Source organism: Gavialis gangeticus, unplaced genomic scaffold (assembly GCF_001723915.1).
Source record: "Gavialis gangeticus isolate Ggan-Ray unplaced genomic scaffold, GavGan_comp1, whole genome shotgun sequence".
NCBI lineage: Eukaryota > Metazoa > Chordata > Crocodylia > Gavialidae > Gavialis > Gavialis gangeticus.
In genome coordinates, this window is record NW_017729032.1 from 44,208,101 (window position 1) to 44,209,827 (window position 1,727).

Consider the following 1,727-nt stretch of genomic DNA (forward strand, 5'->3'; position numbering starts at 1 on the left):
AAATAGCAGAAGACTAAGCAGTCACTGTTGTCCCCATTCTCTGTGAGCAGTAGCTGACTACTTACCGCCCCTTTGCAGTAAAGACGTATTTGCCCTGTTGGAGTTCGAACAATTACGGACATTCTCTTTCTGTTGCTATAAAGAAAAATTAAATCTACTCAGTCATTTTTAATCATCTCATTGGAATGAGTACAGCCTAAGAGTAAAAAACAGCTTGACCCAAGAGTCATCTCCCATGCACCTAACCTAGTTAAAAATCAGGTTAGATGAAGGCTAATAAAAATTTACAATACCCAAACTATCTGACAGTTGCAAAAAAACTAGCTGGTCTTTCAACCTTTTGTGCCTTTGGGTGCCTTAATAAGAATTCAAAGGGTCTGGTTTTCAGCAGGTATGCATACATATGTCCAGAATGCATATGCATTTGCATGTCTAATGTATAAAGGGAATTCAGAGAAGAGCAACAAAAATGATTGTGCAGATTCCAGGAAAGAATAAAAGCTTCTGACAAAGTGTTAGTTATATTGATTTGCCAATCATTTCCATTCCATATTTTTGACCCACAAAAGAGAAAAAGTGTTAGACTTTGCTAAATGACCCTAGATTAACTAAGAGTAATGTAATAAAAATGAGAAAAGAAAAATTGTCTTGAATGTTGGGAAAAATTGTACTAAGCACAGAGGTATATGAAACTCTGACATACTGTCCCATTGTAAGTGAGGATGATCCTTAGAATCATTTAATCCTGGATTAGACAACCAGGTACAAAAATATACTGCAAGGGACAACCTTACACTAGCAGGAGTATAAACCAGGTTACTTGAGGCTTGTTCCTCTCCCTCCTCCCCTCCACAGGTTTTATGCAGATTAAGGAACCTAGGCACAGATCCCCTGGATGAAGCAGAAGGGTGATATTATAAACCCCTAGTGAGATCCAGGGGACAAAGCAGAAAGACCAATGAAAAGAAAAGAAAAGAAAACCAAGAAATTTAGGCTACGGATCGACATTCAAAAAGCCTGAGCCCGAGTTGATTCAATCTTTGCAGGCTAACCTAACCTGGCTAGGATGAACCAGTTTGTAACTCTACAGACACTCCCTCTGGACTGTAGAAATGCCGGCACATGCTTGCCATGGCTCAGACTAGAAGCCAGGGGCACTAGAGCAGCCCTCCCTTCCATTCTACAGTGCTGAGCTAAGAGTGGATGTGGCCAGCCCCAGCAGGATGCCCTGATTAGGGAGGGGTTCTCCCTCCCCCTTCTCGCTGCTCCTCACCAGCCCAGCCCATAAAGAAAACAAAAGCTTCTCTTATTAGTTCAAGCTCTTCTTAAACAACTTTTTTCAAGGAAGGAACAGAGGGACATGGCCAGCTGGCCTGTTGATTAGCTCCAGCAAGCCTTAAGTGGACACTGTCCTGTCTTCCTTATACAGACACCTCTCAGCATTAGCTAGCAAACCACATGCTGGCTATAGCCCATGCTGTGGGAGAGGGGAATCCCTGTGTGAGGGGGAGGGAGGCAGACCCAGCCCAACTGGGCTGCAAAGCATCTGGGATGCTGGGGGACTCTGGTTTAAAGTTAAACCAGGAAGGGGTCTGGGACAGACATTGCATAAACTAGTTTGACCCAAATCAGTTAAGTCTGATACTACATTCAACCAGGTTTACCTCAAACCAGTTTCAGCCATTTTCAAACTAGTTTATGTGCGCTGAATGCCTGTTCTGTTGCAG

General features: G+C 43.0%; 1 protein-coding gene across 2 annotated transcripts in view; it reads right to left on the bottom strand.

Moving 5' to 3' along the window:
- The window catches only part of ATP8A2 (ATPase phospholipid transporting 8A2), a 638,305-nt gene that overhangs the window by 507,989 nt on the left and 128,589 nt on the right, over positions 1–1,727 (bottom strand). For both annotated transcript variants that reach the window (XM_019525447.1, XM_019525446.1), the window contains exon 20: positions 66–135. In XM_019525447.1, the coding sequence (XP_019380992.1) occupies positions 66–135 (70 nt within the window). The remainder of the gene's footprint in view (positions 1–65; positions 136–1,727) is intronic.